At 34.6% G+C, this 16,889-nt stretch overlaps 2 protein-coding genes across 4 annotated transcripts; both read left to right on the top strand.

Annotated features, from left to right (window-relative positions):
* Window positions 1-699: 699 nt before the first annotated feature.
* LOC110718392 (putative amidohydrolase YtcJ) lies at window positions 700-7,224 on the top strand. Its single transcript, XM_021897228.1, has 15 exons — window positions 700-946; window positions 1,145-1,293; window positions 1,387-1,488; window positions 2,087-2,159; window positions 3,459-3,565; window positions 3,653-3,776; window positions 4,007-4,201; window positions 4,599-4,684; window positions 4,814-4,921; window positions 5,093-5,188; window positions 5,286-5,384; window positions 5,512-5,586; window positions 5,786-5,917; window positions 6,007-6,122; window positions 6,969-7,224. Exons 1-15 carry the CDS (start codon window positions 871-873, stop codon window positions 7,156-7,158), a joined length of 1,728 nt encoding a protein of 575 aa, XP_021752920.1. The 5' UTR covers window positions 700-870; the 3' UTR covers window positions 7,159-7,224.
* Window positions 7,067-14,909, top strand: LOC110718393. 3 transcript variants are annotated; one of them, XM_021897229.1, is made up of 6 exons: window positions 7,067-7,179; window positions 8,204-8,360; window positions 8,939-9,441; window positions 13,787-13,824; window positions 13,921-13,988; window positions 14,384-14,909. In XM_021897229.1, the coding sequence occupies exons 2-6, from the start codon at window positions 8,310-8,312 to the stop codon at window positions 14,489-14,491; spliced, it is 768 nt and encodes a 255-aa protein (XP_021752921.1). In that variant the 5' UTR covers window positions 7,067-7,179; window positions 8,204-8,309; the 3' UTR covers window positions 14,492-14,909. The 3 variants fall into 3 exon arrangements, 1 of the variants encoding a protein (XP_021752921.1); XR_002510906.1 differs by having other exon boundaries at window positions 9,708-13,988; window positions 14,384-14,420; XR_002510907.1 differs by lacking the exon at window positions 14,384-14,909 and having other exon boundaries at window positions 9,708-13,824; window positions 13,921-13,986.
* The last annotated feature ends 1,980 nt before the right edge of the window (window positions 14,910-16,889 follow it).

Below are 16,889 nucleotides of genomic sequence, written 5' to 3'. Positions count from 1 at the left end.
TTGTAAATTTAAGTAGAATACAGTAATAATTTTGTAGCAATGCAGTTGTTACTATTAAGGGCATTTTGATAACTTTTGGCAAAAGCTACTCTAAACACTAAAAGCTACTCTAAACACTAAAAGCTACTATCACCATTACCTTGCCGAATATGCCTAATCTATCAAGTAGCATTTTGACCAAGTTAAAAAGCTGAAAGCTACCTAAACGCTAGTGCTGAACATGCCATTGATATCCCATGATTACAATGTCATTTTAATAATTTGCTTCACCCTCGCCTTAATTCCCAAACTTCCCAACTATGAACCCCCCACCACAAAGGCATTTCTTTTCAATACACTATCTCTGTATCTCATCATCATACACCCACCGCCCCACCACCGCCATTGCCGCTCTACCACTTCCTCAGTTAAACACTCTCCAATTTCTTGAGCTCGATTTGATTCAGTTGTTTAATGTAATTTTAACACTCCTTATTTCGTGAAATTTGGCAGACGGGAAAATCATTTAGAGATTAGGGATACTAGCTACATATCCAATCCACATGACATCTAAAAAACTATAATTAACCACAAATAAATGATTAGCTATTATGAATATAGATCTAAAAACCTTTAAAATGTAGCTAACAAAATGAGTATACTCTTTAATAATCAACATGTATGATGTATCATTTATCATAGGTATCCTCAAGGAGAACGGTTCAATCAGTCCGAAATCTCTCACAAGTCAACCTAACCTAAGTTAACGAGTTACACCTTACGTTGTAGATAGAACGTCCTAGATTCGTGATCCAAGATTGTACTGGTATACTGTATTTGTATTGACTGAGAATGTAATTGATTCAACTGTTTAATCCATTCATAGGGATAATGAACACAACTCTCCTTATACTGTCGTCTCTTTTAGTGTTCATCCTCTCTATTGTTCTCCTCCAACCTCTTTCCAGTAAGTCCCCCTTCTTCATTTCGTTCCATTCTTTAACACTTCGATTAGTGACTCCGTTCTCTTTTAATCGCAATGTAAAAATCGTACAAACAATACTTGTATTATGTAATGACATTGCAATTTAAAGAGAATGAAGAAATTATTATATTTTACTATAAAATTCAAATTAAATTGGTATTATGTTAACTTTTTTTTCAGAGTGGTCGAAATTGAAAGAAGCAGAAGTTGCAGATTTGTTGGTGACAAATGCATTCATATACACCAGTGATCCTTCTCTGCCCTTTGCTAGTTCCATTGCCATTAAAAATGGTCGATTTTTGGGTGTTGGCAATTATTCATCTCTTCAGGTTTTTTGTAATTAAAGATTATAGTTTTTTTTCAATAAATTAATTTCATAGTTTTATAGTTTGGATTTAGTTTATTTTGTTGCTGTATTGAAGGGATTTGAAGGAAGTACAACGGAGAAATTGAATTTGGAGGGAAAAATTGTGGTTCCTGGATTTATAGATTCCCATTTGCACTTGCTTTATGGTGGACTACAGGTTTGTCTGAAAAGCGAATCTCTTGTGAACTCGTCTTTACAGTAAAGGCAGTGATGTAGACGGAATTAGATTGTTTTATGGTTTTAAATTAGTTTTTTGTTTGGGTGATGTCTCGGGTTATTGTATGTAATATCCATATGAGATAATAAAAAAAAAGTTATTTACTACTTCACTTAGTTGAATGTAAGTAGGGACAAAAGGGTTTGATCACTTTGATGTGTGATAAAAGTAGGATTAATGATGGTTTACAAAATTAATGAAAAAGCTAATTTGACTAAAACAAACGAGATTGAGGTAGACTTTTCCAATTGTTACATAATGATGTTAACAGTCCTTTATGAGTATATATATAGTCTTGGTGATTAAAGTTTGATTTATTATTTATTGCGATTGTTATAAAAGTAGGAAACTTTTACAAAAATGTTTTTAAGAAAAGTAGATTATGATAATAGTACTCTTAATATCTTGTAAAACAGCTAAAAAGTATATTATCAATGCATGTTATTTTGGTAGGATGCAAAAGTGAAGCTGTTTGAACACTAATCTTCCAGTCTATGTGACATTACTGATTACTGCTAACTTGTTACATGTTAAGCAGATGACTCAAGTGGAACTCCATGGTGTCAGTACGAAACAGGAGTTTGTTATGAAGATTGAAGCCGCTGTTAAAAGTATGTAAACTTTAAAGAGCTTGATATCATAAAATGGTTGGAACACTTAAGTATTACAAATTGCTGAATGAAAAATTATTTTTGGGTATCCCATGCATCATAAAGTGGCTTTGCTTTGGATTTAAAATATTATAAAAACTTAAAAGAGATTATATTTAGTGGATAATTAAACTATAAGAGAAAAAGGATAGGGATTATTAGCACAGTCAGCTTGAATTCACTTGGATTGAAAGCTGTATTGTGAAATAAAGAATGGGTAATTGTAGTCGTAACCAACCACGCCTTTGCTCTTCCATTTTTGAGGGCTACGTTTTGCAAATTATAGATGCTTGGACCAAAAAATGATATCTATATGATGGGAAACTGTACAAACTAACATCATAACTGGATCAAAAGTAACAAGAACAATTCTATCTTTTCCCTCAAAAAAAAAAAAAAAAAAAAAAAAAAAAAGAACAATTCTATCTTGATAGTACCCAACAAAACAGATCCTATTAGTGAGCAGCTGTAGCCCATGAAGGCAAGAATACTGGGCACAAGAACAATCTACTGTGACTCTACAACCTGTTGCTTCTAATCTTCTTTTATGCACTGCATAAAGATGCTCCAAAACAAAATAAATAAGATCTCTTGAATACAAGTCCATATTTCAGCTGCTGGTGGAAGAGAAAAGCTCTCATTTATGAATTTTCCAGCTTTAGATTTATTTACCTACTATAGGAGCTGCCGACATTTTTCTTCTTTCAGTGACCATAAGTAAACATTTTTTTGATAGACCAAAGTCATAGCTGGCTATATAGTCTACTGGGTCGAGTTTAGTTTGTCTGTAATAGGTGCACCATTAAGATAATCTAGTTATTCCTTTGATACCAGTTGTGTGTTCAATGTCTCATTTTGTCAAATGTGAACAATGCTACATCAGATTTAGAGTCTGAACATGATAAAATCTCTTGAGATCTTGTGAGACCCTTTCACGTGTGTTAACATTCATGTCGAGAGAAGTACACAATCACTCTCAAAGGCAGCAGTTAGGCTTGGTTATGCACCATTTGGTCGTTGAGACTAGGGCGGCTAATGGTAGTATGTGGGTTCTACTTTAAATGGTAGATTTGATAGTTAGATATCCTGATTCCCTTAAGAGTATATTTTGAACCCATGTCACTGGTTACATCTTAGGATTAATAAAGAACTAGAATTTTATGTATTTTGGGAGATGCCCCTTCTGGTTGCTCTCTTTCTTCTCAGTTAATATAATTTTTTTTTTTTTTTTTTTTTAACTTGGCTTAAAAAACATTGCAGGTAAGAAGGAAGGTGTTTGGGTTTTGGGTGGTGGATGGAACAATGACCTTTGGGGAGGAGAACTGCCAATTGCAAATTGGATTGATGATATAAGTCCTCAAAATCCTGTAAAGTCAAAATTTCAAATTTGACATGGTTTTTTGCAGCTTGATACTTTGAAGCATCTTAAATATTTATGCTGCATTATCTTGCAGGTTTGGCTATCACGGATGGATGGTCATATGGGTTTGGCTAATTCACTGGCAATCAAGATGGCTGGTATTACTCGAGAAACCAAAGATCCACCTGGGGGAACATTAATCAGAACTGCAGATGGAGGTAAATATCAGTTATATCACTTGTATATGTCGATGCATCTTTTCCCAGAGAATAGCCGCCTGAGGGAGAGGGGGGGGGGGGGCTCTATGTATGCAAATATAAGCTTCAGAAGTTCTTTGGTGTCTTTTCATGGTATATTGTGGTGTTCAATATTATTCTAAGTACTGAGTAATGTGACTATTTTATATAGTGATATATGCACTTATTCCGTTGTTTCATTCTTCTATTAGAGCCTACTGGATTGCTGATAGATGCTGCAAGACAGCTTATTCTTCCAAATATCCCAGAACCCACCATTGATGAAAGGAGGGAAGCATTATTAAAGGCCAGCTATTATGCTTTGACCAAAGGTGTAACAACAGTGGTTGATATGGGAAGATATGTTCCCGGTTCTTCATCAGAGTTACCATGGCAAGATTTTACAGGTTATGAAGTACACAAATTATGCTTATATGTGCTCTATTCCAAAAGTTTTTTCCTTTTATAATGTAGTCATATTGTTTTCTCTTTCTTGAGATATTTCTTGGTTATTTACATGCTATTCTCATACTGTGTCCGTTTTCTGTATGCTATTTGAATAATCGTTTTGATATCATCTGCACCCAAATTGTGTTTCCTCTGGACAGAGCATTTAGTCCAATGGCCTAGTGATTAGTTAAAATCCCTACAAGAGGAATGCAGTTCGTGGAATTCTTTTTTTAGTTTGATAATTTGCTTGTTGAACTGACCATGTGTTAGTTATTATAGCAATCAAATAATTCTATCTTTTTTTTTTCTTGCTGAATGTTTAAATTGAATTTTCCCCTTTATATGGTTTGGCAGATGTCTACAACTGGGCAAATGCTTCTGGAAATATGATGATCAGAGTTTGTCTGTTTTTCCCCCTTGATACCTGGTCACGTGTATCTGTATGTACTACTGTACTATTATTAAGTTAATTTATTTGGTTTTTTCTTATTTTTCTGAAGGTATCCAGTCAATCTATGTTTTAATTTATTTACTTATTTACTATGGGCTTACATATACTGCTTAATCAGGATCTTGTGCAGAAATCAGGTCGTATGGTTAGCAAGTGGCTTTACCTTGGTGGTGTCAAGGCTTTCTTAGATGGATCGTTGGGGTCTAATAGTGCCCTCTTTTATGAGGTTAGCATGCACGAGCTAGTATCTACTCCATGGTTATTCATTTAGATTGGTCATTTTGATGTTAATGAATGCTTATGTACCAGATATTGTCAATTCTTGTAATGCTTGGAATGAAAGTTGTAATTATGATGAACTAACTGTGCACTCTTGATTCTTGGTTTTCCTATGCAGCCATATGCTGATGATCCTGGGAGTTCAGGCTTTCAAGTGATGGACCTTGACGATCTGCTCAACATGACTGCACTTTCTGACAAATCTGGGCTGCAGGTGGTCCCTTGACTCTGCATCTATTTTACTCAATAGAATCTCTCAAGCTGTCAGGATAGGATAAAAATTCTATAAGCGCTTTTCATGACTATACCAGGTCGCCATTCATGCTATTGGCGATAAGGCGAATGACTTAATCTTGGATGTGTATGACTCAGTTGCTTCTGAGAATGGAGAAAGGGACCGAAGATTTAGGGTAAGTAAATTTTTGACTTTCGTTGTTATCAGCTAAGTGGCCTGCAATTATGATGAGACCACCGTACATTGTTGCATGTTTAAAACTTATTTATTACTGTCACGAGTTCGTGGTCATGTTATTTTAGATTGAACATGCTCAGCATTTGGCACCTGGTTCAGCGGCTCGATTTGGTAAACAAGAAGTAGTTGCTTCAGTACAGGTTTGATTGGGACATTGTTCTTTGCATTTTCTCATATACTACGTACTTTTTGATTGGCTTTACAACATGCATGATGTTTCATCTCATGTGATACCACTTCAAGAGAAGACAATTTGTTCACCAGTATGTTTATGTTTTGCATCACATCAATATTAAAAGATTGTTCAGAAATTCTGAAATTTCTGTTAAATTTTGGCAGCCTGTGCACCTTCTTGATGATGCTATTTCTGTAGAAAGAAAATTGGGGAAGCAACGGGCTGAACATGGATCTTATCTCTTTCGTTCACTTCTAACAAGTCACTCACTGCTAGCTTTTGGATCTGATTGGCCTGTGCGAACAAAACTTCTTTCCATTACTATCTTCTTTTTTTTGGCACTTCTCCAACTTCTAATATCTGTATTTTCCTGACAATGTATTAGGTTGCAGACATTGATCCTTTGAACAACATCAGGACAGCAGTAAAAAGGGTTCCACCAATGTGGGAAAGATCATGGATTCCATCTGAATCCCTCTCACTCAATGATGCACTTGATGCGTAAGGCTCATCTTTTGTCTTGACATTTCTGTAGATCCCCTATGATTGATGTTTCCAGTGAGAGCTTTTTTTAGTTTGTCATATCTGAATACTAAAATCATTCAAGAATCATTCTGTAGACCTGCTTACGGAAAACCTCATAGAGTTTCTTCTGTTAGTGACTCCAGAAACACTATTAAAGTATTAGGGTTATAGTATGTCAGCTTTGCTTGGCTTGTCACTCTCTTACCTTGAAGTCCCAGTTTCCCACATTCAATTTCCCGGCAATTTTATATAACGAGGCTTTCTCTTGCCTTATTCCTCTCACAATCATATTGCAAGGGCGTGTCAACATACTAGACAACCTGATATAGGCCTAGCCTAGGAGGAATGAATGTCTTTCGGTGTGAATGGTCACTCCACACACACAAAACTTATGGTGCTTTCTCATTATTATTAAGTTTGTCATCTACACGTAAAATTAAACAGGGATAGTGGAAGTGTATATTCTAGATGTAGTTCATGTCATGTTATGCAGTTACGAGCATAATCATTAGTAATGTGTATTAGAAAGGAACTTACTGAAATTGAAACTTGCCTGTTAGGTATAGTAACAATAAGTAAATAAAACATTATTTTTCCTACAATTAGCTAATTAATTGCTTATAATTCTATGATGTCATTATAGAAAGTTGTTAGCTTCTTAAAATCTACTAAAGGAAATTTTGGCAAGAGAAGAAGGGAGTCTATACTACATGTACAAGTCTTCATGAGATTTGGTCTTAATCCTTCACTCCAGCTTGTGCATTTTATTTTCATAAACCAATAAAAACATCTCTTAAATATCGCAAAAATTTCTGCATGCAGGCACACGATTTCAGCAGCTCGTGCGTGTTTTCTTGACAAAGAAATAGGGTCAATATCTCCAGGAAAACGGGCAGATTTTGTTGTATTGTCCACAAACTCATGGGAGAAATTTATAGCTGAAGCATTTACTTCTGTAAAGGCTACATATGTTGGTGGAATTCAAGCCTATTCTTCAAAGAATGTTGTGTGATTATATATTTTGGCATGTCTGGTAAAATAAACAATTCTATTGAGTATTTCTATTTTTAGACTTTTAGTGTTTATGATTACTTTTGTTGGGTTGGAGTGCAAATGGAAGCAAAATAAACAATTCTATTGAGTATACGACATTTGACAATTTTTCTATAGCTCGCTCCTACCTGCCTTCACTTGATGGTGAGCTATAGATTGCTGCTACTACGACGCTTACTGAAGCCTCGCGAGCTAGTAGCACTTACATATGCATTAATGGCCACTCTTGAGGCTTGGTTCTTAGGTCGATTGGTCATCTTTGTCAAGTGGTCTTGCCATATCATTGGCTCATTGCCCGTCATCCAATAATAATATAGCTTATGTTTGATTATTTTATTTTTCTATTATCTTTAATAATTTCTTTAGCTTAGAATTTAAGGGGCTATGAATACTCAAGGAGATTTATTTTTGCCTTATGCCTTTTATTATTATTTTTTGTTTTTTGCTTTTTTTGTTTTCCTTTAGTCATAGGTTTGGTAATTCCATGGATTCTTCCATAAATTGCTCTTGAGCGTCTTACATTAATTCATAGAGGTATTTTATTTCTTTTTTTTTTAATTATGCTTACTTAATTAGATTTAATCTTAATTTTTATTCCTCCTATCGCATGTTAATGTAAGCTGGTAAGTTTTATTTGTGTTGTTCGCACTTGTTATAATAGCTTAATGGTAAATGTCGTTAATGACCTTAGTTGAATAGTTGGTGTTGTGTAAGGGCTTCTTACTCATGTTACTTTACTTTCCTTTCGTTTGTTGTAAACTTTATTTAATTAATGTGATTTCAATCGTTTTCAAAATAAATTTAACAAAACTTATCAAAATTGATATAAGCTTTGGTGTGTGAAAATAGTACTACGTATTTGAGAAATGGAAAGACGAAGAAAAACTAATATCAGTACTTTTCATTTTTTATTTTTTAAGACGCGTTATTTTAAATCCTTAGAAGACTCGTCCCATTTATTTGCTTCGTATTAGACCGATCTAACCCATTTATAACTGTGCCAGGTCACGGCTTTTACGGGCTCCAAGACCTCCAACCCTGCCTCTCTCACAGGTATCTATTTAAGCTCACTCAATGAAGCGCATTTCACGTTCTCAGTTGAATACTTGAATGGCACCGCGCATTCAAGTAATCATACCGGCCGAAGCTGAACATTATGGGGTAAGAAGTTTGTTTTTGTTATCATCAACAATTTCACAATCCAGGGTTTATCTTTGATCTTATCTAAGTATAATTATCAGTGCATTAAGTGCAGGGTTCTAAACTCTCAACTATTGGTTCTAAATTCTAAGATTATGAAACATCATAACCAAAAGAAAAGAAAATTATGAGCCTAATTTGATTATTGAATCAAAATATCCCTGAAATTATGTATTTTTCGAGATAATTGAATCATATTTGGTTGCTATTTTATTGCCCAACCCTTTAATGTTAGGATTGAACAATTTGAACTATGAAATTAGAAGAGTAATAAAGTAGTAAAATTTATAATTAATAATTTTCATTTATTTCAAAAAAAGATCTGACCTTTATATTAGAAGTGTAATGAACTAATGAAGTAGTAAAATTTGATGAATAGGCCTTGTGTGAACAGGAATATTATATGAGTATTTTCATTAAAGAATATTTTATAATTATTAATTTTCATTTATTTTAAGGAATGATTTGACCTTTATATTAGAAGTGTAATGAAGTAGTAAAATTGATGGTGATGTGATATTGGGGTCTTGTGTGAACAGGAACATGAATTTATGAGTCCTGAAGACATACTTGAATGTTTGAAATTGAATCTTGGGAATAACGTCTGCCCAAGTGTTCTTTTGGAATTGGCTGAGGAGTTTGATGTTACTCCTAGATTACTTGAATCAGAAGAGGCTGCTTTCCTTGTTCCATATTACAACTTAGTGACTGAAATCAAAAGGCTTATTGGTATCGATGACAAGGATCAGTTTGCCTCTTTCCTGATAGCCAACCGTGAGTTGGTGCAGAAATATTCTCCAGTTAAGGTTTTCCAGTTGATCTGCCAGCATTCTGCTGCTGCTTGTGCTACTGCACTGCTTGAATCTGGACTTGATGTGGATGTAAATTTGCAATTTAAATATACGGGAAAATCCCCTTTGTTCATGGCGGCTAGGAACTTATCTTATGGCATGACTAAGGTTCTTTTAGATCATGGAGCTGACGCTGATCTTTCTTTTAGTGGTTTTGGCACCCCACTTTGGAATGCTGTAGATGCATTCAGGTACGCGCCTCGTTCCCAAACCTTCCTGTTTCATGGTTTCTTTATTTGACTTTTAGGAGGTTTACTCTTGGGTTTGCGTTTTCAATGTCACATTAAGCTTAAATATTTTGAACAAAGTTGCACTGATGAAAAATCCATCCCCAAGCTTTTCTACTTTTTCTGCTTACCAGAATTGGTGATCATCTACTTTTATTGTTCTTTCCAGTCTTTTACTTACCACTCTTGAGAATAAAGTTCCTGCTTTGACTTAGTCCTATGCTTGGCAGAAAGAACCCATTGATACTATCAGACTGCTGGCGTCACATAGTCATCAAGTCAAGGATCTTTGCATTGCTTTGATAAATAGTAGTTCTGCCCAAAAATATGCTGTATTATTGTTGGTTGCTTGGGATATGCTCATGGTCTCGTCTGCTGAGGGGGACCTAGAGACCACCCCAGTTGGGCAACACATATTTCGGGGGCTAAGAAATGTATCATACCTGCATGAGATATGTGGTGTCACTTGCGAATTTTGGGATAAGTTCCAATTGAAATGAATATGAAAAGGGCGGTGAAGAATTTGACGATAGCATGGTATGTGGTCAAAACTATGTCGATGACTAGAGGTGTCATTGAGCGCTAATTTCACTCAAGGGTTGCCCAGCCACCGAAAACCCCTCCCCAGCCACCGATAACCCCTCCCCACCCTCGAAATTGGCGAAGCCCAGCCACGAAATCGGCGACGCCTAGCCACGAAATCGGCCACAAACGACCGAAATCGGCCGGTTTAGGGTATTCAGCCCCAACATCGGCCATTTTCGGCCAATATCGGCCATTTTTGGCCATCGGTGGTGCTGGTTTGGTGTGCGTCGGTGGTGTTCGTGTGGTGGTGGGTGTGGTGTTCGTGTGGTGGGGGTGCTGTTGGGTTGTTCTTATTATTTATTACATATTCAGTTAAAAGTTGCCAACCCTTTATGTTTAGTGGATCCTAGTCACCCAAACTTTTATTTTATTCTCGGTACTGGGGCATACCGTGTATTGACAAAGGCGAATTATGACACAATTGTTAATATTTGGCCCAATTAAACAAATTATGCAGTGGATTGCATATCGTACCGAATTTTATACCAGTCCTTTTTTCTCTCACAATCCGTACACTTTCTATTATTAGTATTCCTTTTAATATCCACTTTAATTTTTTTAAAATGTAGTGTACCACTTTTTTTGCTCATCCCTACTATATTCTTAATGCTTGAATGCCTAGCCGGAAGATAAATATAGGATGGAAGGAATATATTTCAATTTTTTAAGTGCTTTTTTGTTGTACATTTGGAATGTCTCTTTTTCCTGGGCAAGGAGTTCAACTTACCAGATCCCATCTGTGTTAAATTGTGAAAACTTAAAATAGGGACATTTATGTCCACAAGAGTGTGGATAAGTGTTGGTTCCCTTTAGAGCTGTATGACTGTATCCTAAGCTGCATTTACGGAAACTTAACAGAATACTAGCCTCAGGCCCTCAGGTAAACCTTCTCAGTATTTTGTATTTATCTTCTTTATATCTTCTTTCTCTTACATCCTTGATTTTACTTTTGTTTGGTTTGCAAACTTAACTAACTACCCTTAAGCCTAAAGCACATTGTTGTTTTTTATGTTTAAAGCCTCCTTCAATAATTTGCTATAAGCTACTTGATGTTATATTGTTTTGAGGTTGTTTTCAGGAGTCTGTGTGGTTTTAAGCAGTGGTAGTTTCTGCGGGTTATAGTGGTTGCAAGGGTGATGGTTTGCTGGTGGGGTTGATGGGGGTGGAGAAGGGGGTGGCAGCATAGGTGATGGTAAGCGTAAGGGTTTACTGTTGAGGTTGGTGAGGGTGGTGGCTGTTGGTATAATAATTTGGTGGTGATTGTTGGTGTTAGTAATTACTTAGATCTTAGTAAGTTAGATTTAGTTTGATTTTTTAGTAAGTTAGATTATTACCGGTAACCTGTATTTATGTTTAAAGGTAGGAGTATAGCAGGTTTTTCATAAGCCTATTCTTAGCATATGAGGAAATCAAACATTTGTTGCTAATAATTGTTAATCTCCAAAATATCATTTGTTGCAAAAATGTAGTATACTATCAATCTATCATAGTCATATGAGGAATCATCATGATAAATATGCCACCAACAATCATCTAAGGTGCCACCATTAGTATATGCCTCCTTATTGTATGGCATACTAGCATGTTAGGAACTAGTATAGATGAAAAGTGATGAACGCATGATTAGGGAAGGAAGTTTGATTAAGATATGTAATTCGGGAAAATTTTCTGAGCGGTGACTTGAGGTTTCATACTTCCTCCGATTTTTTAGTTGTGGTACATTAATTAAAAAGCTCTGATATTTTTGTCAAAGTATCACAACAATAGCGACAAGAATAGCAACATCAAAAGAAAAAAACCGAGGAAGTATAATTATATGGCCTATGATAAAATATATAGTGAAATACAATTGCGGGAAACAGAGGTTTTTTAAAGACATTTCAATCCAAGATAAATATTTAGCACAGAACCCTTGCTATTATTAAAATTATTTAATAGGTGCTAAAGCCAAGTAGTTTTAAAAACCAATGTAAAAGCCTACTTAACTTAAAAAAAAGAGCCAACATATACTGTAAATTTGTGTGAAAAAAAGAATTTAAAGAGTTGAGAAGATCAATTAGATTATCATGTGGCCGAAGGAAAAGAAAAATAAGATTGAAAAGGAAATTGTGGTTAACAACTCAAATAAAAAAAAATTAAAAAAAAAAAGAGGAAAGGAAAACAGTATAAGCTGTCAACCACACTACTAGCCTACTAGGCGTCATATGAAATTTTTATGTTTTTTAAAGTCACGTGAATAAAAAAAGTGTTGTAAGAGAGAGAAAAACAAGAAATGGTAAGGCATTCCTTTCTTCATTCATAACTATGGCGTATAATTTTGTAGATCTAGGGTTCTTATCGAATCCAACATACGAATTTTGTGGGTGTCCGAATTTGTGTCGTGTTGAGTGACTGACATAGTTCGGTGGCCTTTTAGCCAAGTTCGAGTAACATAGCAAATTTAGTATATCAAAGATGTTACAACAACAATGCCTTAATCGCAATATATATTAGGGTCATATAGACATTATTGCAAGAGTCATATACATAGATCCTTTCTCCATTCTTCTTTGACATTTATCGCTTTCAACCACCCTCATCCAAACATATTACAGTGGTAAAGAGAGTTTGATGCTATATTACATGTGCAGTCTGTTTTTTACTCCTATTTGGTTGCCTGAGTAGTTTGTTTATGCTAGTGTAACCCCTTAATTTTGGCAAAAATGGTCACATGAATATCTTGTCATTGAAAGATACATTACAAAATTTGTGTAGTCTATACATACAATTTGCATCCTCCCCTTTTAACTGAAGTGCTAGCATAGGAATTGAGAAGTACTTTTGAAATTACGCCCAATAATTTGAGTAGGTTATGGACTTATGGCATGATGAAGTCCTCTGAGTTAACAAGCAATTTCATTAGAGATGTGAAATGAGCATAACATTGTCCAATAATTGCAGTGCACTCATTAATGAGAGATTTGGATGCTGGATCATCTGACCCAAACTTGAAATGTATCTGTAGTTACTTAATTTAGTTATCAATTTCAATGACTTATAGTAATACTGCTTGATTGGCAAAAGACTCAACTGGATGGCTAAAACTCTTGGATATGACCGGAATCAAATTTGATCTAAGTGACCTGTTTTCCATACTTTTTTCCTCGCCGAGGACTGGGCATAACCATATTGCATTTTGATTATGGGCATTTTCAATTATTTCATTTCATTTTTTTTAATTATTGTGATAGCCTTGTGTCACTTCCCTACCTTTTATAGTTTGAAATAACTCTTACGAATAGTGTTTGGACATGGCTAGCTATAGCGCACGTGCTAACTGCCCTATTTTGCACAAAAGGATGATATTTTTATACGAGGGGCTTGCTTAATCATACAGAAGTAAATGAATGTAGTAGCCTTAGTTTGAATCATGAAGATAATAGCATTTGATTGATCGAGCGTTGCTAATGATCTTTCGTTACATATTTATTGCATGACAATGTATAGTGAAAGCTTAATATGGAGTGTTGAGTGGTCAATTTTATGTGTTGCTAATTAGAAGAGATCAACTGTTCAGAATTAGTTTGCAATTTTATTCTTTTGTTTATTCATAATTTTATCTTATAGAAGCATCTCCTTGTAGTTATTTTGTTAAATTCTGATAGAATCATCTCCGTATAATTTGCATCTTAATATATATTAATATTATGTTTGTGAACTTGATATCCTATTTCGATTGATGAAGTCTCCTGCCCAAGGTCACGTCAAAGGCTAAAACTAAAGGTATGTAGTTTTGATTACAATTGAACTAAGATTTTTATACAACAAATACTCTGTTTAGTTTTGTTAAGTGGTGGAAGGGCTTTTGATGTCATACAGTGCTGCCAGAGCAAAAATATTATGTGGAGCCACGACGATCTGGTCCAGTATTATTTTCTTTTGTTGGGGTAAATATTCCAACTTTTTACTAAAAAAATTAGCTAAAACACTGTTGACTAAATTTTGACCGCATTGCAATATTCAATAGAGATTTCAAATTAGTAATACTACTTGAGTGACTTGACTCACTTAACAATTTTTTTTTTTCTGTTTTTGGTTTATTTTCGTTTCTTGAATAATTCTTGCAAAGCATGTTATATACTTGACTTGTTATACTTGTTGGTTTTACTCGTGTTTATCTAAATGGCATCTTTTCGGGATGCTTTTGAATATAGATTTGCTAGTTTTTCAAATTTAATGCATCGAAGTTTAGTGCAATCTACTTTATAACAATCATTAGATTTACATTACAGTTTTGTATGTATTGTATTTTGATGTTGCATTAATTGATTATTTGTTGCAGAAGCCAGTGACAGGTACATCCGGGTCTCCGTCCGTGTTACATTTTCAATATCGTACACTTCACATCTTTATCCTATGGAAAATCATCTACGGAAAACCGCACAAGTAGTGAAGCCATCATCGCATAATGTTATAGCGTTAACAAAAGTATGTGCTCCTCTAATGTGGTTTGCCAAGAGGAGTATCAAGTAGGTACGATATGAATGTGCGAAAAAGCTTACAAGGCCATGGATTTTCTTGGAGCCCTTATCTCACTTATCTAGCTTCAGTCCTCTTAATAATAACCAACAACATTTTAATAGCCTAGTCTATATTGGTTATAATCTATTTGGAGTAGTTTCCTTGTGTTCCTTTGTAAATACTTCGTAATAGCTTGGGGTCTTGTGTTACATCAAGTTAGGATTCCTTTGAAAGGTTTTGGTTTTTAAACACATTAAGTAATGCTGTAATTATTAGTTCAACTTGTGAATTATTTGCTGTAATAATATTTTAGCAAGTGTTTGTATTATCTCATTCTCTGTATTGATGTTCAAAGTAATTAACACTAATTTCAAGATTAGTGTAATGTGCAAAAATATGAGGGTGCATGTTAATTAGTGTTTTTATTTCGAGAAAAATAGTCATCCATTTCATTAAGCGTACAATGTATTGAGGACTTGATGTACTTGATTAAGTTTGGCTACTGGTTGGGCTGTTTAGACCATGTGAGATGACGAGAACTCATGCAGATGGAGATATTTGGAGATTAGTGTGGAATGTTAGAAGGCCACCTAAAATGAAGCAATTTTAGTGGAGAGCATGTACTTGTTCCCTGGCAACGATGGAAATACTTCATTTTTTTTTTTTTTTTACTAATAGACTTCATAAATAAAAGCAATAGACAAATTACGACCTAAAGAGCTTAGAACAAATAATAATTCTTCCTAAAAGAGCTCAAAACAAATAAAAATTTATCTTAAGAGAGCTCAAAACAAATCATATTGCAGGGGATTAGGACTTGTTCTGATTTACAGAACTGAACTGAACTAAAAATAAGCTGAAGAGAACAGATCCTTAGTCATCAAACTAGACAACCTGATATAAGCTTAGCCTAAAATAAGCTGAAGAGAACAAATCCTTAGTTATCAAACTAGACAACCTGATATAGGCTTAGCTTAGGAGGAATGAATGTCTTTTGCATAGGCGGACCCAGGGGGGGCCTACCCGGGCCTTGCCCCCCCCAATGCCCAGATTTTGATATTAAATAAATAAATAAAAAACTTGTACAAATATTCAAGTTTTATAGTAGGCTTAGTTGATGAGTTACTAGTTGCATAGTTTTGGAGGTCAAGGGTTCAATTCGCCTTGCTTGCACTTTTTTTTTAATTATTTTTTTTTTCCGTATGGCTTTATTATTTGAAATTCTTTATAACTTTGGCCCGGTTTATAAAAAATTTCTGGATCTGCCCTTGGTCTTTTGGCGTGAATTGTCACTCTACATGCACACACATAACTTAATTATGGTGTGTTCTCATCATGTTATTATTAAGCTTGTCACTTTAGTGTTTATGATTACTTTTGTTGGGTTGGAGACTTGGAGTGCAAGTGGAAGCAAAATCCTTACTTTATAAAACGTACAAGATTACTCTAATAAATAATGTGTTACCAATTACACCCTTTAAAATGTGCATTACTTGTTTAACCTCATTAATATGTACAAGTTTTATTTTACCTTCATTAATGTTATATATATTTTGCTAATTTATCGTGATTAATGTTTATTATCCTTTTTTTTTGAACTATTTAAAATAGCGTGTAAATATTTATTCCTAAACTACTTGTTTACTTTTTTCCCTACTATAACCAACAAATGAAAAAGAACATAGAAATTAAAATGACTAGATATGAAGCGCGCATAAGCCATTCTAGTGAATGGAAAAAATAAGTATATGCCAATTGACAATTTTTCTATATCTCGCTCCTATTTGTCTTCACTCGATGGTGAATTATAGCTCAGCTCGTTATTGTTTTGACGCTTATTGACACACGAAAAAACTCCTTACAAAATGTACACATTTCCCATTTCTTTGCTAACTTAGACATTCTCACACTCTCTATCTCTAACTCACTCAAGTTAGGGTTTTATTATTTCTCAAGTGAGGATGGCTACCAATCTCAGAGTATCGAGTTTCTTAGTCTGCTATTTTCTTGTTCAGTTGCACGGTTGATTAGATCCATGAATTTTTTGCAATCTGATTCAATTATGCAATTGCTCCAATTGTTCGAGTGAATCAAAGTCAAGCTTATTTGATCGCCTGTAGTTCTCCTTCTAAAGATGAAGAGCCGAAGATTTTTATAAAAAGAAGCATCGGCTCCTGGATCCTGCTTGCAGAAGGTGTATTAGTATAGTAGGTATGTCCCATGAATTTTTTGTTTTCATTTAAACATAATATGTTGCTTTATTATCTCTAAATTGAGTCTAATAGTATCATATGCATATTAAATTAGTTATTAAATATGACCCATGC

The sequence above is a fragment of the Chenopodium quinoa genome, unplaced genomic scaffold (assembly GCF_001683475.1).
Source record: "Chenopodium quinoa cultivar QQ74 unplaced genomic scaffold, ASM168347v1, whole genome shotgun sequence".
Taxonomy (NCBI): domain Eukaryota; kingdom Viridiplantae; phylum Streptophyta; class Magnoliopsida; order Caryophyllales; family Amaranthaceae; genus Chenopodium; species Chenopodium quinoa.
This window is presented reverse-complemented; position numbering and strand designations above follow the sequence as displayed.